Source organism: Erinaceus europaeus, chromosome 9 (genome assembly GCF_950295315.1).
Source record: "Erinaceus europaeus chromosome 9, mEriEur2.1, whole genome shotgun sequence".
Classification (NCBI taxonomy): Eukaryota; Metazoa; Chordata; class Mammalia; order Eulipotyphla; family Erinaceidae; genus Erinaceus; species Erinaceus europaeus.
Window position 1 is genome coordinate 111,790,673 of NC_080170.1, and position 20,693 is coordinate 111,811,365.

General features: G+C 41.0%; 1 protein-coding gene across 4 annotated transcripts in view; it reads left to right on the forward strand.

Moving 5' to 3' along the window:
• DGKG (diacylglycerol kinase gamma) overlaps nt 1-20,693 on the forward strand; it is a 273,168-nt gene that overhangs the window by 52,635 nt on the left and 199,840 nt on the right. For all 4 annotated transcript variants that reach the window (XM_007519772.3, XM_060198558.1, XM_007519774.3 and 1 more), the window contains one exon: nt 15,615-15,691. In XM_007519772.3, the coding sequence (XP_007519834.1) occupies nt 15,615-15,691 (77 nt within the window). The remainder of the gene's footprint in view (nt 1-15,614; nt 15,692-20,693) is intronic.

Genomic DNA, 20,693 nt, shown 5'->3' on the forward strand with positions numbered 1-20,693 from the left:
AGGTTCATGTGAGTAATCAGTATTTAATAGGAGGGGTTCTTTGGGGGTTTGGCTTTCTTTTTCAATTACCAGTATAGTCTTTCTCTGATTCTTCTTCTTTCTGTCCATATTCCAGGACCAGAAGAGGCACTCTGGTACCATTGTTCTAACAGGAAGGGAAAAAGAATTACAATTCTTGGAAAATAATTAATCCTCAGAGAAAACCCTGAGAAAGGCAATTCTACCAATTTTAGACACATTCTGGTATTCAGTCATATTACATTGCCATGGCAACTGCTCTCCCAGAACCATATAAACAGGAGTTTTATAATGGCAGAATAACTGAAGTGTACAGCCTGAGAATCGAGAACTTTCTCCAGTAAGCTTACTAAGTAAGGGAGACCTGGAACTTCAAGGCATAAGGTTCTTAGTAAATATACTATACCGTTTGCATCTCGTAAAATATGCATCTTTAAATAAAACCTGCATCTTTTCTGGTAACTTTTTGTCATGATTAAGGAAGAATATCATATTAAAGTTGCCCATGGGAGCCAGAACTCTCCTACCTTCTGCATCTCAAAAACAATTTGGCCCATATTCCCAGAAGGGGAGAAGTGTTAGGGGAAGTTGACTAGAGGGTTCTGAACTCCACTTCTATCAGGACCCAGAGAGAGAAGAGGAAAAAGGGAGAGACATTGGGAAGTAGTAATAGGTGTAGGTGTGACTTAAATAGGAAGAGAAGGCAAGACTATTGAAAAATGGACAAAAATATAGATAGATAGATAGATAGATAGACAGACAGACAGATAGATAGAAAATTATTGAAATAATAAGTCAAACCTATCTGTGACTTTGGGAGGACTACTGCAGTTTCCAGTAAAGGGAATGGGACACAGAAACCTGATGGTGGGAATTGTGTGGAATTGTACTTCTGTTATTTTATGATTTTTGTAAATCACTAATAAAAAATAAAAATAAAGGTTGCTCTTGGGGACATGTATTTATTTTTTACGTCTATGCATACCTGTGCACTTATAAAGAATGAGATTATTAACCTTAGTGTAGATTGTGTAAAGCACTTTTAAAAAATGTGATAGTCAGGAATGTTTATTATAAAATTAAAAGAATGCATAAATGATTTTTGAAAAGCACAAAGATGAAATTCAAAGGTATCTATGAGCATGTCTTGTTGTGATAGCCACCACTAGCTGTTTCTGTATGAATTTTAGTTTGATTTTATTATTCTTTTATCGCCACCAGGGTTATTACAGGGCCTCAGTGCCTGTACAACAAATCCACTGCTCCTGGCAGCCATTTTTTTCCCTTTCTTTTTCTTTATATTTGATATGGATAGAAAAATGGGGAGGGGGGAGTTAGAGGGGGAGGAAGAGAGACACCTGCAACACTGCTTCAAGTAAGGGATATTTCTTCCTTGCTGGTGGGGACCCAGGGCATGAACCTAGATCCTTGCACGTGGCAATATGTGCATTCAAGCAGGTGCAGCACTGCTCCCCTTCCTAATTTATATAAAAAGAGAGAGAGAGAGATAAATACATAATATATACATATGCATACATGCAAAAAGACTTTGAGAATACACATGCTATGCTACTTGGTATTTTATTTTCTTCATCCTAACAATATGTTACAGTGATTTACATCAGGCTCAACCTGACGCTGTTGACTGGCTATGGAAGAAGGGCAAACGCTAGAAGAAGAAGAAGTGATTTATTTCTGTGTTAAAACAACTTCAATACTTGGTGGTTTAAAATAACTTTTTTGGTGTTGCCTGTGAATTAGGAATCTGGAGGGCGGTGAGTAGATAGCATAATGGTTATGCAAAGAGACTCATGCCTGAGGCTCCAAAATCTCAGGTTCAGTCCCCCTGCACCACTATGAGCAGTGCTCTGGTGAAAAAGGAATAATAATAATAATAATAATAATAATAATAATAATAATAATAATAATAAAAAGGAATCTGGATAGGCACAGCTAGGGACCTAGCCTGTGGTCACAATGTTCAGGCTTCAGGTGGACTCTCTCAGGGGATCTAGCATGGCTTGCCCGCTTATATGCTGGTGCTTCTGTGTTCTTCACGGGGCCTCTTTCTCTAGTTCACTTTCCATCTTCAATGCCTTTCCTCATGGCTTCTCTTCCCAGAAGTGTCCTCCTAGACTTGTGGCTCAGGACTTCAGGAGCAGAAAAGCAGCTGCAGCCAGGTCGTTCAAATGTCCATCCTCTGAGCTCCCAGAATGGAACTCTCTTCACATCTCATTGGTCAGGCAATCACCTGCCTGGACCCAGTTGAGTGGGATACAGGAGTGAACTCTTCATCTCAAGGAGGAGTGACTCCTACACAAGGAGAAAAACAGATGACAGTCATCTGTGGACAGCTAGTACACAGTGTAGAGTGAAATAGCCCCATGCCATTTAATGGCTTTTAGTGGTTGCAGAGATTTCTTTTGACTGCATAGAGGCATAGTGTCTAGTAAGGCAAATTGATATCCACATTCTCTTCTACCTAGTCACACCTTTCTAGATAGCTGAGTTTATTTCTGAGCACTACAGTTGGCAACAGATGTAGGAAAACAACTTGAGAAGTATGATTTCATGGTTAGGGGACTGGTAGTGAAGAAATAATTGCAGGAACTAGGAGATGGCTCACCCAGTGGGAGCTGAAATTGTGCTGTGTGCAAATGCCTAGCACTACATAGGAGGACATAATTCAGGGAGTAGGGGACAGCCCCATGAATGATAAAACAGTGAAGAAATCTCTCTCTCTCTCTCCTCACCCCATCTTTTTCTCTATCAGGAAAAAATAGAACGCATGACAATACTGTACATGTTTTTCTTTTTTAAGTTTTATTTATTTATTATAGGATAGAGACAGAGAGACATTGAGAGGGGAAGGGGAGATAGTAAGTGAGAGAGAGACCTGCAGCACTGCTTCATCACTTGAGATGCTTTCTCCCTGCAAGTGGGGACCAGGGGCTTGAACCTGCACCCTTCCATGCTATAATGTGTGTGCTTAGTCAGGTGTGCCACCATCTGGCCCCAGTTCATATTTTCTAAGCGGAGAGTCAGGGAAAGATAAATAAGAGCTAGATGTATGAAAATAGCTACAGTGTCCTTGTGGTGAGGAGATGATAAATGAATCTTGAGTGTTTTCAAGAAATAACTTGAGTACTAATGGAGGGGAAAAAATCACCAGAAGAATGACTTTAGTTAAAAGTGCAGAATACAGGGGAGTCAGGAGGTAGCGCAGTGGGTTAAGCGCACATGGCGCAAAGCGCAAGGACCAGTGTAAAGATCCTGGTTCAAGCCCTCGGCTCCCCACCTGCAGGGAATCGCTTCACAGGCGGTGAAGCAGGTCTGCAGGTGTCTATCTTTCTCTCCCCCTCTCTGTCTTCCCCTCCTCTCTCCATTTCTCTCTGTCCTATCCAATGATGATGATGTCAATTACAACAATAAAAACAACAAGGGCAACAAAAGGGAATGAATGAATGAATGAATAAATAAATAAATAAATAAATAAGAATTTAAAAAAAAAAGTGCAGAATACATTGATTCCTAATGGTCAAACCTGCCCCCAAATAGAACAAAATTGATTTTTAAAACAGTTGGACTTCCTTTCCCAAAAACTGTCTGCAGTATTGGCTGAGACTCTGTAGGAGAGATTAGAGCGTCTGATGTCCAATTGATTAAATGACTTTCGTCAGCCCTTCCACTGTGTGGTTTCTGTGTTTGAACAGTTCTCTATTCAGCCTCACAGGAAAATGTGGGGATGCCTCTTACTGACCCACCCCCAAACATCTTCAGACAGAGATAGAACTGGCTTACTGTCCTTCCAATCAGGATACTTAGAGGGAAGCACTTTTTTTTTTCTAATTTATTCCATAATTTGCCAGTGACAGAAAGTGGGAAAAGGAAGAGAAAAAAACAGCCAGTTTTGAGTTTTGATTCTCAAGAAATTAAGTCAAACATTTCCCACATCATCTAGTGGTTGCTTATCTTTTTTTTTTTTTAAGATGTACTTATTTTGTTTAGAGAGAGAAAAACAGAAATCAGAGCACAGATTGTCTCTGGTTTCTGAGGGGTGCCGAGAGCTGACCCTAGATCTTGAAGGCTCCAAACATGCAAATCCTATGTTCTTACACATTGAAATATATCCTTGTCCCTTGACTGTGTAGCTTTTACAGTGGATAGAAAGAGGGCTGGAGAGAGAGTTTACTGGGTAAGGTGCACGTCTTGCTATGTATGCAACCCAGGTTCAAGCCCCCATACCACGTGAGAGTGCCAATGCATGGTGGGAAGCTCTGATGCTATCCCACGTAACTCAACAAGACAAAACAGACTCAAAGTGAGAGGATGGAAAACTATCACATTATTTAGTGGGCCACAAAAAAAAAAAAAAAACAGGAACCGCTGTTCCCATTTCTGACACAATAGGCTTTAAAATAAATCAAGTAATAAAAGATAGACATGGACATTACATAGTGCTCATAGGATCAGTCAACCAAGAGGACTTAACAATTACTAACATACGCACCTAATGGGGGCCCATCTAAATAACGTCAATCACTTACTGAAAGAGCTACAAAAATGCACCAGTAGTAACACAGTAATAGTAGGAAAGCTCTAATGCTGTGGTCTGTCTGTCTGTCTATCTTATCTATCTATTGGAATGGCAAAGTAACCTAGGAGCTGTAAAATCATACATGTTCAAGACTCCAACTCCACAATAAAATGGAGAGATCTTCATCACCAAATCCAAGTTCTACCCATTTTACAAGAGTCTGAGTCTGAAAAAATTCAGTGACTTGTCCAAGGTCACACAGTGGGTTAGTGGTAGAATAAGAATTGGAACCAACATTCTTGATTATAGCACAAATTCACTTTGTCTCAGTTCAGCTTCAATGAATTAAAACAGAAAGCACTCGTAGTTGCAGTCATAGGAACTATCAGTATATATATGGGGGGAATTCTATGAAGTAGTAACTCTTGAACTTTGAATTTGCACATTATTCTCCTGGAGATCATGTTAAAATGCAGACTCTGGGGAGTCGGGCAGTAGCACAGTGGGTTAAGCACATGTGGTGCAAAAAAAAAAAAAGCGCAAGGACTGGCATAAAGATCCCGGTTCAAGCCCCGGCTCCCCACCTGCAGGGTAGTCACTTCATAGGCAGTGAAGCAGGTCTGCAGGTGTCTATCTTTCTCTCCCTGTCTCTGTCTTCCCCCTCCTCTCTCCATTTCTCTCTGTCCTATCCAACAATGACAACAACAATAATAACTACAACAATAAAACAAAAGGGAATATAAATAAATATTTTTTAAGAAAGTTTTTTAAAAAATGCAGACTCTGAACTAGAAGTCCTGAAATTCTGCTTCTAACAATCTCCCAGGTGATACTGATGCTAGTGGTCCAGGGACCACTCTTTGACTTTCAGGACAGTAACAGTTTGGCCCACCCCTCCACCTGCAGTTGATATTTGACTGATGAGGCTGAATTATTTAGAGCACAAGTGTGAAACTTGGCTAGCAGTACTAATATCACTTATACAAACAAACCATACTATTCAGATCATGTATAATGAATGAAGACATTGTGGGGAAGGTTTTCTTAGATCAGTCAAATCTCCTTCTGCTTCAGTGTAAAGTGTTTTCCTCTTCTGCTTGGAACACTGCCATAATGATCACATCCACAGATTCCTACCAGTGTTAGTTTAGTTTCTCTCAGTGGCCCACAGCTTTGCTTGCACAATAAGACTGCCTAGGGATCTGAGAGCACTTCTGATGCCCTGCCCATACACATACATGCTGGTATGAGAAACATTTCACCACAATCTGTGGGCATAGAAGTCAGGCATCAACAGCTTTTTTATTATTATTATTATTATTAGGGAATTAATAGTTTACAGTCGACAGGAAAACACTGTCGTTTATGTATGTGTAACATTTCTCAGTTTTCCAAATAACACTCTAACCATCCACTTAGCTCTTCCTCCGCCATCATGTTCCAGGTTCTGAACACCTTCCCCCCTAGCCCTTTACTTTAGTACAATACAAAGCCAATTCAAGTTCAGCTTTGTGTTTCTCCTTCTGTTCTTATTTTTCATTTTCTGTGAGTGGGATCATCCTATATTTTTCCTTCCCCTTTTTGGCTTATCTCGCTTAACATGATTCTTCCAAGCTGCATCCAAGATGAAGTGAAGAAGGTGAATTCATCATTTTTAATAGCTGAGTATTCCATTGTGCGTATACGCCACAATTTACTCAGCCACGCATCTGTTGGTATCAACAGTTTTTAAAGCTCCCCAGATACGGTGATTTCAGCATGAAGCAGAGTTGACAAAAACTGATCTGTTCTTTCTCCTTATGCTCCTGGATTATAGGGCCACTCCTTTTTCTAGTCCTCATTCATTTCATGATTCACTATTGATCATTGATTTTTATCACAGACAGTTGGCCACATTCTGGGGATAAATAGTGAACAGGAAAAGAGGTGTTAAGTGAGAGAATATGACAGTGCTCATGAAGCTGGACTTTGTACACAAGCTTCCCAGCATCCCACTCTGGGCCTGAATTCCTCCAGCCTGAAAATATAGCGCTTTGGGGGCAGTGCAGCTGTCCTTGGCACTACTACTAGAATGCTAGCATCTGGAACCTGGTGGTTGAAAAGAAAGTTAACATACAAAGCCAAGCTAATTGTTGATCAATCATGGACCTAAAGGCTGGAATAGTGCAGGTGAAGAGTTGGGGGGGGGGGTGTCTCTGTTTTGTAGATAGCTAGTAGGCATATTTTAGTTATATTCTAAAGGGCCTGTGGCTATTCTAGTTTTTTGTTTTGTTTTGTTTTTGTTTTTTGCCTGAGCCTGAAATCTGATATGCAGGTGGATCCTAATTATTGTCTGGGGAGATGATGTCATGGCTGGCAGAAGGACCAGAGAGCTGGATCAGGGAAGAGAGTAGCTCCCCAAAATGGGAAAGATGTATAAATATTGTTGATTATAAACCCCATCAATCTGAGGTGATCTGGGGCCCATATTCAGCTTAGGAGACTATGTGACCTCTACATCCCTATAGATCTGAACTCTCATTCTGTGGTCCTAATTAGGAATGTTCCAAGCTGCCCCAACATTAGGACCCATCTTCCTCAGGTGTAGCATAGAGTATGTTGTCCCGCCTCCCTTCTGAGGATGGAACATTGTCTACCATTCTTGATCCAAGTTGAGGGCAGGGTCCTGTAGGGCCCACAAAGGGGTCTATTGTGTTGTTCATGATAGGAATGACTGGTAACAATGAAGAGAGGGATTTATTTGAGGTCTAGGCCCATCATGTCTGTTTGGGAATCTCAGGACTCCCTGACTAGGGTCCCAGCTGATAGGGTGGCCTAATAGTGACTAAAGAGTCATCATTAAAGTATGCCAGTCTCTTTCCCTTATTCAGCTTTTACAGTCCTTGCTTTGCTAAGGTTAGCTTTCGAGTGAGTGAGAGAAGTGTAATAGGAAGTAGGTAAGGAGGGTATCTAAGTGGACACTATCTCATTATGAACTTGATACTGACTCACTAAAGACTATTGTGTATTTTTGCTTTCAGGTATATATTTTGCCCTAATTTATGGATACATGTGAACATATGCTCTATCTTATATATAGATCTGATCTATATCTAGGTTTGGGGACTTTGTTAGAAAGTGAACCTCCTGAAATGGAATTAGAGAATACCATGAAAGGAAAGTTTTCACCCGAGTAAGGAGGGTGAGGGGTTGACATTCCATGCCTGAAGTCTCTGGACACAGTCTGAAGTGAAGCATGCTGAGGTGGTACTCGTTGTGTTGGCATCAGCAGATGCAATATCATTTGGTATGAATTGAGAGAAGCATGCAGGAAAGTGAGCCCCACCCCAGTGGTTCCAGAGCTGGGGGAAGTATAGGCTCCATAGAGGAAGCTGGAGGTTCCTGCTGTCTTAGGATTTAAGAAGACAATAGGTAGTTTTTGCTATAATCACATTATTGGGCAATTGAGTTAACTTTGAAAAATCCCTTTGTAAGGATTTGCTGTATCATATACAACATCACCATATTTTATGTCCTTTGACATTATTTGTATATAGCTGTCACCAGTTGCTTCTGTTCTCCCTGGTCTAAGCTTTTAAGAGAATCAGCATATCAAAAACTCAGCCTATGTATTAAAAAGACTCTCTGCTTTAAAAAGTTTGAGACATTGAGTTTTTCCCCTCTCATATTACTTAAATAATGATTTATCTGACTACAAACTGATAAGAGTGTACATAAACACCATTCCCACCACAAAAGACTGTGTCCTATCCTGTTCGCCCCTCCTTCCCCCCCCCTCCCCACCCTGTGAAGCTGAACATCCACACTCACCCTCAACCCAGGGTTTTTACTTTGGTGCCCTACTCCAAATTCAGTCAAATCCTGCTTTGAGTTTCCCTTTCTGTTATTCTTTCTCAACTTCTGTTTATGAGTGGGATAATCCCATGCTTATCTTTATCTTTCTGACTTAGCTCACTTAACATAACCCATCCAGGATGGGTCAGAGAAGGTGGGTTCATTGTTCTTAATAGTTGTGCAGTATTCCATTGTGTATATATACCACAGCTTTCTCAGCCACTCGTCTGTTGTTGGGCACTGGATTGCTTCCAAGTTTTAGCTACTACAAATTATGCTGCTATGAACATAGGTGTACACATTTCTTTTTGGTTGGGCATTATGGAGTCCTTGGGGTATATCCCTAGGAGAGGGATTACTGGGGCATATGGAAGGTCCATGTCTAGCCTTGTGGGAGTTCTCCAGACTGCTCTCCACAGAGGCTGGGCCAGTTTACATTCCCACTAGCAGTGCAGAAGGGTTCCTCTGTCCCCACAGCCTCTCCAGCATTGTTGCTGCTGTCCTTTTTGAAGCATGCCATTCTCACAGGAGTGAGGTGGTATCTAAATGTTGTCTTAATTTGCATTTCTCTGACAATCAGCGACCTGGAGCAATTTTTCATTTGTTTGTTAGCCTTTTGGATCTCTTCTGTAGTGAATGTTCTGTTCATATCCTCTGTCCATTTTTGGATGGGATCATTTGCTTTTTTGTTGCTAAGTTTGCTGAGCTCTTTGTATATTTTGGTGATTAGTCTCTTGTCTGATGTTTGGCATGTGAAGATCTTCTCCCATTCTGTCTTTTTGTTTGTGTGATAGTTTCTTTGGCTGTGCAGAAGCTTTTCAATTTGATGTAGTCCCATTGGTTTGTTTCTGCTTTAGTCTTCCTTGCAATTGGGTTTGTTTCATCAAAGATGTCCTTGAGGTTTAGTTGAGAAAGTGTCCCACCAATGTTTTCCTCTAAGTATTTGATAGTCTGGTCTAACATCCAGGTCCTTGATCCACTTGGAGTTGACTTTTGTTTCTGGTGAGATAAGGTGGTTCAGTTTCATCCTTCTGCATGTTTCAACCCAGTTTTCCCAGCACCATTTATTGAAGAGAGCCTCCTTCCTCCATTTAATACTTTGGGCCCCCTTATTAAAGATTAGATGTCCATAGGTGTGGGGGTTTAGTTCTGGGCTTTCAGTTCTGTTCCACTGGTCTGTGTGCCTATTTTTGTTCCAATACCAGGCTGTTTTGATGATGATGGCCTTATAATATAGCTTGAGATCTGGGGGTGTGATGCCTCCATTTCTGTTTCTTTTCCTCAAGATTGTTTTGGCAATTCTAGGTGTTTTCTTGTTACAGATAAATGATTGTAGTTTTTGTTCTATTCTCTTAAAGAAGCTTGTGGAACTTTGATGGGTACTATGTTAAGTTTGTATATGGCTCTGGGGAGAATATTCATTTTGATGATATTTATTCTTCCAATCCGTGAGCATGGGATGTCTTTCCATTTCTTGGTATCATTTTCTATTTCCTTGAATAGTGGCTCATGGTTTTCAGTATACAAGTTTTTCACTTCTTTGGTCAGCTTTATTCCTAGGTATTTTATTGATTTTGCTGCAACAGTGAATGGGAGTGATTTCTGGATGTCTTCTTCAGATTTAATGTTTGCATAAAGAAGGGCCACTGATTTTTGTACATTAATTTTGTAGCCTGACACCTTTCTATATTGCCTAATAACTTCCAGTAGTTTTCTGCTGGACTCTAGGTTTTTCTATGTATACTATCATATCATCTGCAAATAGTGAGAGCTTAACTTCTTCCCTTCCAATCTGTATTCCTTTGATTTCTTTCTCTTGCCTGATTGCTATGGGAAGAACTTCCAGTACTATGTTGAAGAGTAATGATGACAGTGGACAGCCCTGTCTAGTCCTCAATCTGAGGGGGAATGCTTTTCAGCTTCTGTCCATTGAGTATGATGTTGACTGTAGGTTTGCTATATATGGATTCCACTATCTTGAGGAATTTCCCATCTAGTCCCATTTTTTGTAGTGTTTTGAGCATGAATGGGTGTTGGATTTTGTCAAAGGTTTTCTCTGCATCTATTGAGATAATCATGTGGTGTTTGGTTTTGCTTTTATTGATGTGGTGACTGACATTGATTGATTTATGTATGTTGAACCAGCCTTGCATTCCTGGGATAAATTCCACTTGGTCGTGATGAACAATCTTTTTGATACACTGCTGTATCTGTTTGGCCAGGATCTTGTTTAATATTTTGTCATCTACGTTCATCAGAGATATTGGTCTATAGTTTTCATTTTTTATTGTGTCGCTATCTGCTTTTGGTATCAGGGTGATGTTGGCTTCATAGAAGTTGGAAGGGAGTGTTTCTGTTTCTTTCTTCTTCTTCTAGCGTTTGCCCTTCTTCCGTAGCCAGTCAACAGCATCAGGTTGAGCCTGATGTAAAGTTTCGAGACCTCCTTTGAATCTGGAGAGGTGGCAGTCGTTGACTATGTGGGTCATAGTCTGTCTGGAGCCGCAGGGGCAGTTCGGGTCGTCTCTGGCTCCCCAGCGATGGAACATAGCGGCGCACCGGCCACGGCCTGTTCGATAGCGATTGAGGAGGGCCCAATCATAACGTGCTAGGTCAAAGCCGGGTTGACGCTTGCAGGGGTCTGTGATGAGGTGTTTGTTCTTTACCTCAGCTGACTGCCAGCTCTGTTTCCAAGAGACTGGAACAGAGAAGTTCAGTGTAGGCGTAGGGGACCAGACTGGGTGACGAGACGTCAAGCGTTGAACAGGGTGGGCGAAGATATCCGCGTATATTGGCAGGTCCGGTCGAGCGTAGACGTGGGAAATGAACTTAGATGATGCCGCATCCCGACGAATATCTGGCGGGGGGATGTTGCTAAGAACTGGCAGCCATGGAACCGGGGTGGAACGGATGGTTCCAGAAATTATCCTCATGGAGGAATGTAATTTGGAATCGACCAAGTGGACATGGGGGCTACGGAACCATCCTGGGGCACAGTATTCTGCAGTGGAATAGCATAATGCCAGAGATGATGATCGTAGTGTGGAAGCACTCGCGCCCCATGAGGAGCTGGCCAGTCTTGCAATGATGTTATTCCTCGCGCCCACCTTTGCTGCAGTTTTTATGAGATGTTCGTGAAATGACAGAGTGCGATCGAGAGTAACGCCAAGATAGACTGGCTGGGCTTCATGCCGGATTCTCGTATCGCCAAGCTGCACATTAAGCTCACGTGAGGCCGAGGCATGGTGTAGATGGAAAACAGATGATACCGTTTTTGCAGTGCTAGGGATTAGTCGCCATTTTTTACAGTAATCAGATATCAGAGACATGTCTTTCGTGAGTGTTTCCTCGAGGATGTCGAACTTTGATGCCTGAGTTGCACAGCAGATGTCATCGGCGTAGATGACATCTGTTTCTTTGATCTTGTGGAAAAGCTTTAGAAGTATGGGTATCAACTGTTTCCTGAAGGTTTTGTAGAATTTGTTTGTAAAGCCATCTGGTCCAGGACTTTTGTTGTTGGGAAGATTCTTAATAACTGTTTAGATTTCTTTGTCTGTGATTGGTGCATTTAGATTTTGTAGTTCTTCTTGGTTCAGTTTTGGAAGTTCATTTCGTCCAGATTCTCTAGCTTGGTGGCGTATAGTTCTTCATAGAAGTTTTGCATGATTTTCTGGATTTCAGTGGTGTCAGTTGTGATCACTCGTCTATCGTTTCCAGTTCTATTTATTTGAGTCTTCGCCCTTTTTTTTTGTTTGTTTTTGTTTTTTTTTTGTTTTTACATGAGTCTGGCTAGGGGGTTGTCAATCTTGTTTAATTTTTCAAAGAACCAACATTTGGCTTCATTGATCTTTTGTATGGTTCTCTTATTTTTGATGTTGTTTATTTCTGCTCTAATTTTAGTGATTTCTGTCCTTCTGGTTGCTTCCCTTCCCCCTTTGATTAATCTCTGTTCTATCAAATTAAAAAACAATAATAAAGAAATACCAGGAGCTCTCAGGTTTCCAAATTGGATTTTTGAAAGTAATTTTGCCACTTTGGTTGAGTTGAAAATTACCCATTAAAATGGATTCTAAAATGTGAAATTTTTCTGAATAATTAAACTATTCATCGCATAATTTGTATATAATTTATGTGCTGACATTCGCTGAGCTCTGGCTTAATTCCAAATCTTCTTCTATTCTATTACCACAGTAGCCTTTAGAAAAGAGATGGGGGGTGGCTGGGGCGGGCACGCAGTAGTACAGCAGGTTAAGAGCATAAGAACCCGCACAAGGATCCTGGTTCGAGCCCCTGGGTCCCCACCTGCAGGGGGTTACTTCTCAAGCAGGTCTGCAGGTGTCTATCTTTCTCTCCCCCTTTATATCTTCCCCTTCTCTCCCAATTCTCTCTGTCATATCCAATAAAAAAAATGGCCTCCAAGAGCAGTATATTTGCTGAGCCTCAGCAATAACCCTGGAGGCAAAGAGAAAGAAAGAAAGGAAGGATGGAAGAAAGAAAGAGAAAGAAAGAAAGAAAGAAAGAAAGAAAGAAAGAAAGAAAGAAAGAAAGAAAGAAAGAAAGGAGGGTGGAAGGAAGGAAGGAAGGGAGGGAGGGAGGGAGGGAGGGAGGAAGGGAGGAAGGAAGGAAATAATAAATACATGACAATAATGTTTTAGGAAGAAAGGAAGGAAGGAAGAAAAAAAGAGACTTGGTTATTCTAGGGTTTTTTTGAAGTTAAAATAATCTTAACTTATCATTCAAGACCCCCCTCAAAATCTAGTCCCAAGTTACTTTCTGGGTATTAACATTCCATAAATATCTTGTGATGCTCATCTCTATGTTTTTGTGCTCATCTTAACCCTTCTAATGACATCTTTTTAATTTCATGTCTTTCAAAACTCTACTCATTCTTGATACTCCAAGTCAAATACATAGGGCATTTGTAGTTCTTACTCAAGCCCACTCTCATCCTAACTTTACTTCTTTTCCATTCTGTGCTTCAAAGATTTTCATATAATTGCTACTGCATTCATTACATTTTTGTTATGTTAGATAATGTTTGAGAATTAATAGTGAGTGACATTTAAGAAAAATGATATTGCCTTTGTAGCCAGACTAGAGCAGAATTATATTAGAGAAGACACTCAATTTTTCTGCATTTCGGTTTTTTTCTTCTGTATAAACTGAAAAGAAAATCTTACCCAAATTTACATGGATTAGTAGGGCAGAGTACGTAAGAACATGCGATAAAGGTCCCCAGCAAGAGGGAGCTATTATTATCACAGTGATTCAGATTCTCTCCACAACTACTTAATCAACAGTACCTTGCAGTATTTTGCCCTCCATAGTGTTCTGAATTGAATGGAAACAGCCCAAATTGATCACATCTGCTGCCTGGATCCTCACTGAGCTATTAGTTTTTTGATATCTGTTTTGAATTTCAAAAAGAAATGTCCATTTTTAGGCAACAGCAGAATTTTCCTGTGGCATTTTAATATGTCTCAGTCCTGAAATGATTGTAACTTGTGTTTTATTGAATCAAAGTCATGAGAACAGCTCAACCTCATGTCTGCTTTACATATGCCTGAGGTAGCATAGCCCTCTGTACAAGGACCTTGAGCACCAGAGAACACTGTGCTAGCTTTTAGCATTATTGCCCTTTGCTCAGATGTTTAAATAGTGGAAATAATGGAGCTTGGAAAGCTCTTAATTAGTCACCATACTGCAAATCAGGAAGAGTACATAAATCCTGATTTTCTTTGATATCTAAAGTGCTGGTAACTACTTGATTCACTGGGGATGTGTTTCTAATGAAAATTATTAATTATCTTTACTTAACCTCCCAATTCCCTTTTAAAACTCAAAAATTAAACTATTTCTTCATTATTTTCTGAATTATTTCCGAGGGAGAGTAGAATTTCCTAAACCAGCATGTTTCAGAAATCCTAGGTCTGTTTTAGCACCAAGGACAGAACCCTGGAAAACCTATTCCCACCGTCTAACTTAATAAATGGATTTTATTTACTACCAGAAAGAGAGAAATCGAAAGAGGGAAGGGAGAGAGAGAGAGAGAGAGAGAGAGAGAGAGAGAAAACTGTAGCCCTGCTTCACTGCTCATGAAGTCCCCACCACCACCACAAGTGGGGACTAAGGACCTGAATCCATCCAGGTCCTCTTCCTTATGTGTGCTCAACCAGGTGCACCACCACCCAACCCTAAACTCATTTTGAAAAATATTTTAACATTTCTTCTCAGATGTTTATAAATTCCCTAGTATGTGTTTTTTCCTGGACACCACTTATGTGTTCGATTTTGGTATGTACAAAGACATACTTGTCAATTACAGCTCTCAACATAGAAATGAGGTAGGAGATTTGCTACTTAATAAAAAGTGCAATACTATATGACACATGCTGCTAGATAATTATGTATAAGACATGTGGGAGCTGAGGTCATCAGTGATCCATTCTAATTGGTGAAGGTAAGGTTTATGGAGGAGTTGACATTTGAGCTGGGTACTGAGAATTGGAAGTTTGCAATAAATAGATGCCATGAAAAGGTTTGCAGAATATTTAGGAATTTCTGTAAATGTAGCTTTCATGTGGTTTAAAAGTGGAAGGGTGGGAGTCAGGCAGTAGCGCAGTGGGTTAAGCACAAGTGGTGCAAAGCGCGAGGACCAGCTTAAGGATCCCAGTTCGAACCCCGGCTCCCCACTTGCAGGGGAGTCACTTCGCAAGCGGTGAAGCAGGTCTGCAGATGTCTATCTTTCTCTCTCCCTCTCTGTCTTCCCCTCCTCTCTCCATTTCTCTCTGTCCTGTCCAACAACAATGACATCAATAACAACAACAATAACTACAACAATAAAACAACAAAGGGCAACAAAAGGGAATAAATAAATAAATAATTAATTTTTAAAGTGGAAAGGTAAAATAGGAGCTATGGGACAGCCTGTGTGCTTGTATAGCATTACCAAATACTTGTATAATGAACTGTGACCAGCACTGGGGGATGGAGCTAGGGTTTATCTTGAAGAAACAAAGAACCACTGAAGGACTTTGAGAAATGACGCGATCTGATGAGATCTGTGCTTTATAAAGATAACCCACATAGCAGGGGAGCAAATACAATGAAAAAAGAAATAGGAAAGCAAAAGGCCATATAAAGGGGACTGGTTAGACATGTATGTGGTCTGGTCTAGCTCCTTTTTAGCTGTACACCAGTGTTTCTCATGTGGCTTATGTCTTTCTAGATTCTTCTAAGAAAATAAAGGATGTCTTGGCTGAATTTAATAAGTGTGGAAATCTCAAACAATATGACCCACATAAGGTAAGAATAACCTTAAAAGAAACCTTAAAACCTTAAAAGAAAAATAAGCATGGTTTGGAACCAGAGAGACAACTGATTAGAGCTCTAGCACCCTGTGGAAGATGCTGTGGCATTGGCAGAGGCTCTCGTATGATGATGCCCCTTCCACCCATGTCTCTGAATGAAGAATTGACCTGGAGTGGTGAAATTACACATGTATTTAGGAATTTCTATAAATGTAGCTTTTATGTGGTTTCCAGCTCCAGAGGGGAAGAATGCTTCCTATTTTCCATAATTTGTTCTTCTCCTAGAAATTTAACCCTCCTTGAAAACTTATGTCTCAAATAGTTACTCCCAAGGCAAAAGAGTCAGACTAAATTCAGTAGCCATTTTACATAACAACATTAGACATTGTTGGTCAAGTCTTCCTTTCACTTTCTTCACTTAATTTTTAGGAGAGTGTACTTTCCTGGTTTCTCTGTTACCCCTCTCATTGGCATTGCCGCTTGGTTATCCAATAGCTATCTCAAATTTAGTTTTCTAAGCTAAACTGAGCTCCTGTAACACCTGCCAGTACATACCAACCCCCTACTTCAAGCTATTTAACCTCAAGCTATGGAGTCACCACTGATTTTTCTTTCTGTCCTATCCCATATCCACTTCATTCATAAACTCTGTCACTTCTACCTTCAAAGTCTAGCCATATCACACCACCTGAAGCACTACCATTGTGGCCTGAGGTACCACCAGATTTTTGCAGTAACCTGCTACTGGATTCCTTGTTTCTGTTTTTTACCTTTAAAGTCTATTTTTTCACACACATTCAGAACAGTCTGTTAAACCTTGCATCTCCGTTCTCTCTGACAGTCTCTCATGCCCCCACTTCCTGCTCAGAGTAAAAGTCAAGGTCATAACTATCTATACCCCCTTACTCTCTGGCCTCTTTGGTTACTCTCCTTCTCATTCTCCAGACATCCTGTCCTCCATGAGGCTGCTCAACAGTCAAAGTTGCTCTAATCTCAGCAGCTGTGTACTTTTCACTTCTTTCTAGAATGTTCCTTCTTCAGAAACTGACTTTTTTTTTTCCTTCATCTCCTTCAAGTGTTTGTTCGAATCACCTCCTCAGTGAATGTCACCTTCTCTAGCTTATGTTTAAACCATCTTTTTTGACATGTTTTATCCTCTTGCTCTGTCTTATTTTCCTCCTTGGTGCTTCTCACCATCTGTCACACTATAAAACTTACTTATCTAATTGTCTGTCACTCCTCCTAGAATATTTTTGTTCATTGGTTCATCCCCAGTACCCAGAAGAGTGTCTGGCTCATAATAGGCTTTGAACCAAAAAAAAAATTATATAAATAAATGAATGCAAGAGCTCCCCCAGTTTAACATTCAGTTCATCAAGTGTTTCTTGACTATCCAGGCACTCACTGTATTGGACATGTAGAAGGTGAAAATATATCTATGAAGCTCACAGGCCCTACCCTTCAGTACTTACTTCTTATTGGCAGGTGCAAGTTTAAGAGCCATGGCCCCAGAGTCACATAGTCTTAAATTAGACCCCTACCTCTGCTGCCAGCCAGCAATGTAGCCTTGAATTTTTCACCTCTCTGAGCCTCAGTTCCCCTCATCTGTGCACTGAAGATAATGACAGCAGCAATAACAACAATTGAGTGCTAGCTATATATATATTCTATCACTTTACAGGACATTTACAAAAATAATACCTATCATTATTCCTTTTCTTCCCCCTTGGCCAGATGATCACACTCAACTTCCTTTCCCCTCCTCCTCCTGGGTTTTTCACTTTTAATTACAGAAAAGGCACTACTCATCAGCACAAACTTGGGGAGAGACTAAACTTTTATTTCCTTTCCTAAACTTTGGAGTCAACTCCTCTGCTGGGCATTCTGAATGGATGGGATGACAGCTCTGTCTGACTTTGGGCTTTGGTTACAATGCACTCATATCCAGGAGAATGGAGTCAGAGTTGAGGAGTGCACCATTTGGAAGATCATCCACTGGGAGAGGGCAGAGCTAGGGATAAGCACTTTGTTGCGGATACCCCACCCCCCTACCCCCAATAGCTCCCAAAAACACCGGAACAAAGGCAGGCGGGGGCTGCTAATCAGCCTGTCTGCCCTGGGGCTAAGGAGTGGGAGGGGAACAATTTGGTCCCTGCTGCTGAAGGTGTGAAGGCCACGGGAGCTTTCAGAAGCTGGGGGCAGCTTGCCTGTTAGAAGCTTACTGCCGCCCCCAGCCTCCACCAGGCTGGCCCCAACTCTTTGTCTGCCTGGCACTGCTGGGTCCCAGGGGAGCTCTGTCACTCTGATTCCATTCTCTCTCACAGTGTGGCTGGCTTCTAGTAGGTGTCATGTCCCAGCATGGGGTTGGGGAAACAACAAGAATTTAATTTCTCTCAAACCTGATGGCTTGCTGCTGCTAAAATGTCTCAGTGAGATATGAGTTTAGCAGTGTGAGGGACTGGTTGCTGGCAAAGTGAGGCTGGGAAAGAAGTTTTTGCATCCGGCTTTGGCAAGTGTAACCTTTGCCTTCAACATCCAGTGCAAGTCCCTGAAGACAGCCAGAAAGTGGACCAGAACACAGGAGTCCCAGGACACTGCACCTTAGAATCAGGTCTTTATGGCCATAAACACAAACTCCAGCTCGCCTACTTGTCTTGTGACCGCCAGCCAGTTGTTTGTGTTCGCAGAACTTTTTCTTCATCCACAATATTAGTCCCACTTCACACTGTTGCTTAGAGACAAGCAAATTTGTATGTAAGCGAGTGCCCATCAGGCCTTCATCTAATGTTCCTCCTATCTTAACCTACAGGAGAATTAACACACTCAGATTAGGGTGATTGCGCACTAGACTTTGATATCTGAGCCTCAGAGGTTAGGTTGAATAAGCCAAAGATGAACTATGTGCTGGCACTTCTCTTATTAAATAAGCAAATAAATGTATTTTTCAAAAGAAACATACATTACCGTTTCTTTTAAAAAATTATTAAGAAGGCTCCCCACCTGCAGGGGAATAGCTTCACAGGCTGTGAAGCAGGTCTGCAGGTGTCTTTCTCTCCCCCCCTCTGTTTTCCCCTCCTCTCTCCATTTCTCTCTGTCCTATCCAACAACAACAACATCAATAACAACAACAGTAATAACCACAAAAACGATAAAAAACAACAAGGGCAACAAAAGGGAAAATAAATAAATAAATAAATAAATAAATAAATAAATAATCAAGCATCGAGAGAGGAGGTTGGAGATAGTATAATGGTTATGCAAAGAGACTCTCATGCCTGTGCCTCCGAAGTCCCAAATTCAATTCCCCACACCACCATAAGTTAGAGCTGAGTAATGCTCTGGTAAAATGATAATAATAATAATTAGGAATTATTACACTCTTTTGAAGTAATAACAATTGTCTAGCTAAGTCCTGTATGAAAGTTGCATTTATATAGTGGGGGGAAGGGAGGTAGACTGAACATAGTGGCAGAGCCTAGGATGTCACTCAAAGCTCAGATTATCACCATGCCTCATAGGGGTTGGTTCTCTGGTTTGCAATCACGTTTCTTTGCCTGCTGAATTTGGAGTGAATAGAGGGAATGATAGGGAGTACTTTGTCAGTGCTGGGACCTATGATGGAGCACTGGACTAGAAGTTTTAAGAGTGGATTTCTGGTTTTCTTCTGCCGCTAGCTAGCTAAAGGAAAATCTCTGAATTTCCAGGCCTCAGATTTATGGAAACCAAGTCCCGGCAAGAACTCTTCGTATGTGAAAGCTCTGTTTCTGAACTTATCTCTATGCCTTTCTGTTTCTCAGGAGAAAACTACACATATTTGGACATGTGTTGGTCATAATTTCTTCATGACAGTGTGTGGTTTTTGTCCTGTGATTCTCAACACTGTACTGATGACCCCACATAGAAACCACTGACCTGTTTTGGAATTTAGTTTTAGTACATGGACTGAACTACTGATGGTACGAACCCAGTTACAGTTTACTGGGCTTTGCTCCCAGCTCTGTGTTTTGTACCTAGGAGGCCCAATCCAGTTACCTTAGCTAAACAGACCCGATAATTGATAACGTCAAGTGCTCCAGCCAGGAACCTCTCACCCACTAAAATATCTGTCAGGAAATACTATGATGCACACATGTGGGGGATACAAAGGCAAAATACGATGATTCACTACTTTACTTTTTTTTGTTTGTTTGTTTCTTTTTCGGGGCATGAATGTTTTACAGCCGACAGTAAATACAATAGTTTGTACATGAGTAACATTTCTCAGTTTTGACATTTCATTACTTTACAGAAGTTCTACTTATAGTCAAGAAACTAAAGTATAAATGACCATATGTAAAATATGAGCTGATATGAGTGTCACAAGACAGGAAGTGAGGGGCATAGCGTGCAAGATCATACTAAGCTTTCTGAAGCAGGTGGAATCTCAGTCAGGTCATAAAGAACAACTTGGAGCCAGCAAGATAGCTCACTTGGGTGATGCACTTGCTTTGTCAAGGATATGACCCGGTTTCGACCATAGCCCACACCACACAGAAGGAAGCTTTGGTACTGTGGTGTCTCTCTGTCTCTGTCTCTCTCTCTCTTTCTCTCTCTCTCTCTGACTTCCTATCTGAAAAAGTTGGCCTGGGGCTGTGAAGCCTCACTAATGACAAATGAAGAAATGAATGAGCTGAATTTTAGCAGTTAGGAAATCAAGCAGTGTATGCAAAGTCGTGGACACTTGGCTAGAAGACAACATGGAGACCAGTGTGCACAGTCTGGAGGTATGTGGAGGATAACAGACAAAAAAAGACCACAGTGACCGCAGAGCTTGAAGTAGGTGCAAATCTAGGTTGGAATGGGATTGTGAGAGGACTGTGCACCCCAGAGAACTCAGGGAATGCACTGGATGAGCCACAGGACCGTGGGAGCACCCTGAAATTGGACTGTCTGTTGATGTTTATCTTATCTCATGTCTACTTTTGAATTTCTTTCTTTGTGTATATTTTAGAATGCAT